The sequence below is a fragment of the Chrysochloris asiatica genome, unplaced genomic scaffold (assembly GCF_000296735.1).
Source record: "Chrysochloris asiatica unplaced genomic scaffold, ChrAsi1.0 scaffold00165, whole genome shotgun sequence".
NCBI classification, from domain to species: Eukaryota; Metazoa; Chordata; class Mammalia; order Afrosoricida; family Chrysochloridae; genus Chrysochloris; species Chrysochloris asiatica.
This window is the reverse complement of record NW_006408683.1, coordinates 2,516,728-2,518,337: the sequence shown is the minus strand read 5'-3', so window position 1 is coordinate 2,518,337 and position 1,610 is coordinate 2,516,728. Positions and strand designations below refer to the sequence as shown.

Genomic DNA, 1,610 nt, shown 5'->3' with positions numbered 1-1,610 from the left:
AGTTTTGGAGCTTTGCCTGGTATTCTGTGGTATTGCTGATGGAGAACCTCACTGCACCTCTACACTAGCTGCCATAAAGCCATGCCTTCTTAATTCTAGTTTTTAATAACATTTTTGAAGTCCCCCCCTTGTATTTTTTTTATCACAATCAAACAAACTTTTGAAAATGTTAAAAAAAAAATGCTGTCGTAGATTGAATTGTGTCTCCCTAACCCCAAAATATCTTGAAATACTCTTGTACTTGTGAATGTGACCCTGTTTGGAAATAGGATATTTATTAGTTAGAGTAACATGAGGTTTTATGGAAGGGGGGTCGGTCCTAATCCTATATGACTGGCATCATTATTTTTAAAAGGATACACAGAAAGAAAGAGCCAGAGGAAAGAGGCCAAAGAATTCCTGGGGCTACCAGAAGCTAGAAAAGAAGCATGAAACAGATTCTCTCTTACAGCCTCAGAGGACTCAACACAGCCAATACCCTGATTTCCATCCTCTAGAGCTGTGAAACAATATATTTCTGCTCTTTAAAGTCACATGCTTTGTAGTATTTCATTATAGTTGTTCTAGGAAATGAAAACCATTACCTTCTTCAACTCTTCACTCATTTGATTTGCTTCTGCAACTAGAGGCATCAGTTTAACATAGTCCTGGAACACAGCCAGGACACTCTGGTCTGCTTTTCCATCTCTGTTATTCATGGAACCTGTTGAAAGAAGTATCCGAGTGAAAATGACAGGTGGTCACTTGTTCTGCAGTACTTCACAGCCATGAATAAATGTGTATGTTTGTTCATTCAATTGTTCATCAAATATCTTCTAAGCAGAAAAGTACACAGACTGTGACAGGCACTGATATGGGCCCCACCTTCAGGATGTTTGCAAACCAGTGTTATGCTTTCTGGACTCAACTCCAGCAATGCTCACAAAAGGACACAAAAAGTTCAGGGTTCCAAGGAGGCACTTTGTATCATTGCAATGTTGAAAAATTAGAAACTTTAAATACTAAGGGCATGATTAAATAAACCTCCATGTACCATAACACAAAATCCTGTAGAGCCTTTAAAACCAGATAACTAGTTGTTGAGTCAGCTCTGACTCATGGTGACCCCACATGCATCAGAACAGAACTACATTTCAAAGGGTTTCCAGTGGCTGGTTTTTCAGAAGCAGATAACCAGGACTTTCTTTCAAGGAACCTCTAGAGTTTAAACTATCAACCTTTTGGTTAATAACTCATTGTTTAACTGTTTGTGCCATCCAGGGAATCTAAAAGAGGAAGGTAAATAATCACATAATACTGGCTTAAAAAGATATTTGTTCTAGGTTAAGTGAAAAAAAAAAAAGGTGAGGTGCAGAATTATGTGCAGAGAAGGAGCCCCTTTTTGTTTTAAAAGTATAAGTTTATATCATTTGCATGTAAAAGTTTGGAAGGATTCCACCTATCAACATGTAAATAGTGTTTGCACTCAGGGTGGGATGAAAAATAAAAGTCATGGCAGGTTTAAAAAAAGTTTTTATTTCTGTATTACATTAAAAAATTACTAGTAAGCCCTGACACTTCTGTAGGACAAGCAGTGGACTGGTAACCACAAAGTCAGCAGTTTAAACCCA

The 1,610-nt window shown here is 37.6% G+C and overlaps 1 protein-coding gene across 1 annotated transcript in view; it reads right to left on the bottom strand.

Moving 5' to 3' along the window:
- The window catches only part of KIF28P, a 204,065-nt gene that overhangs the window by 45,857 nt on the left and 156,598 nt on the right, over positions 1-1,610 (bottom strand). The window contains exon 17 of the mRNA XM_006871283.1: positions 585-703. Coding sequence (XP_006871345.1) covers positions 585-703 — 119 coding nt within the window. The remainder of the gene's footprint in view (positions 1-584; positions 704-1,610) is intronic.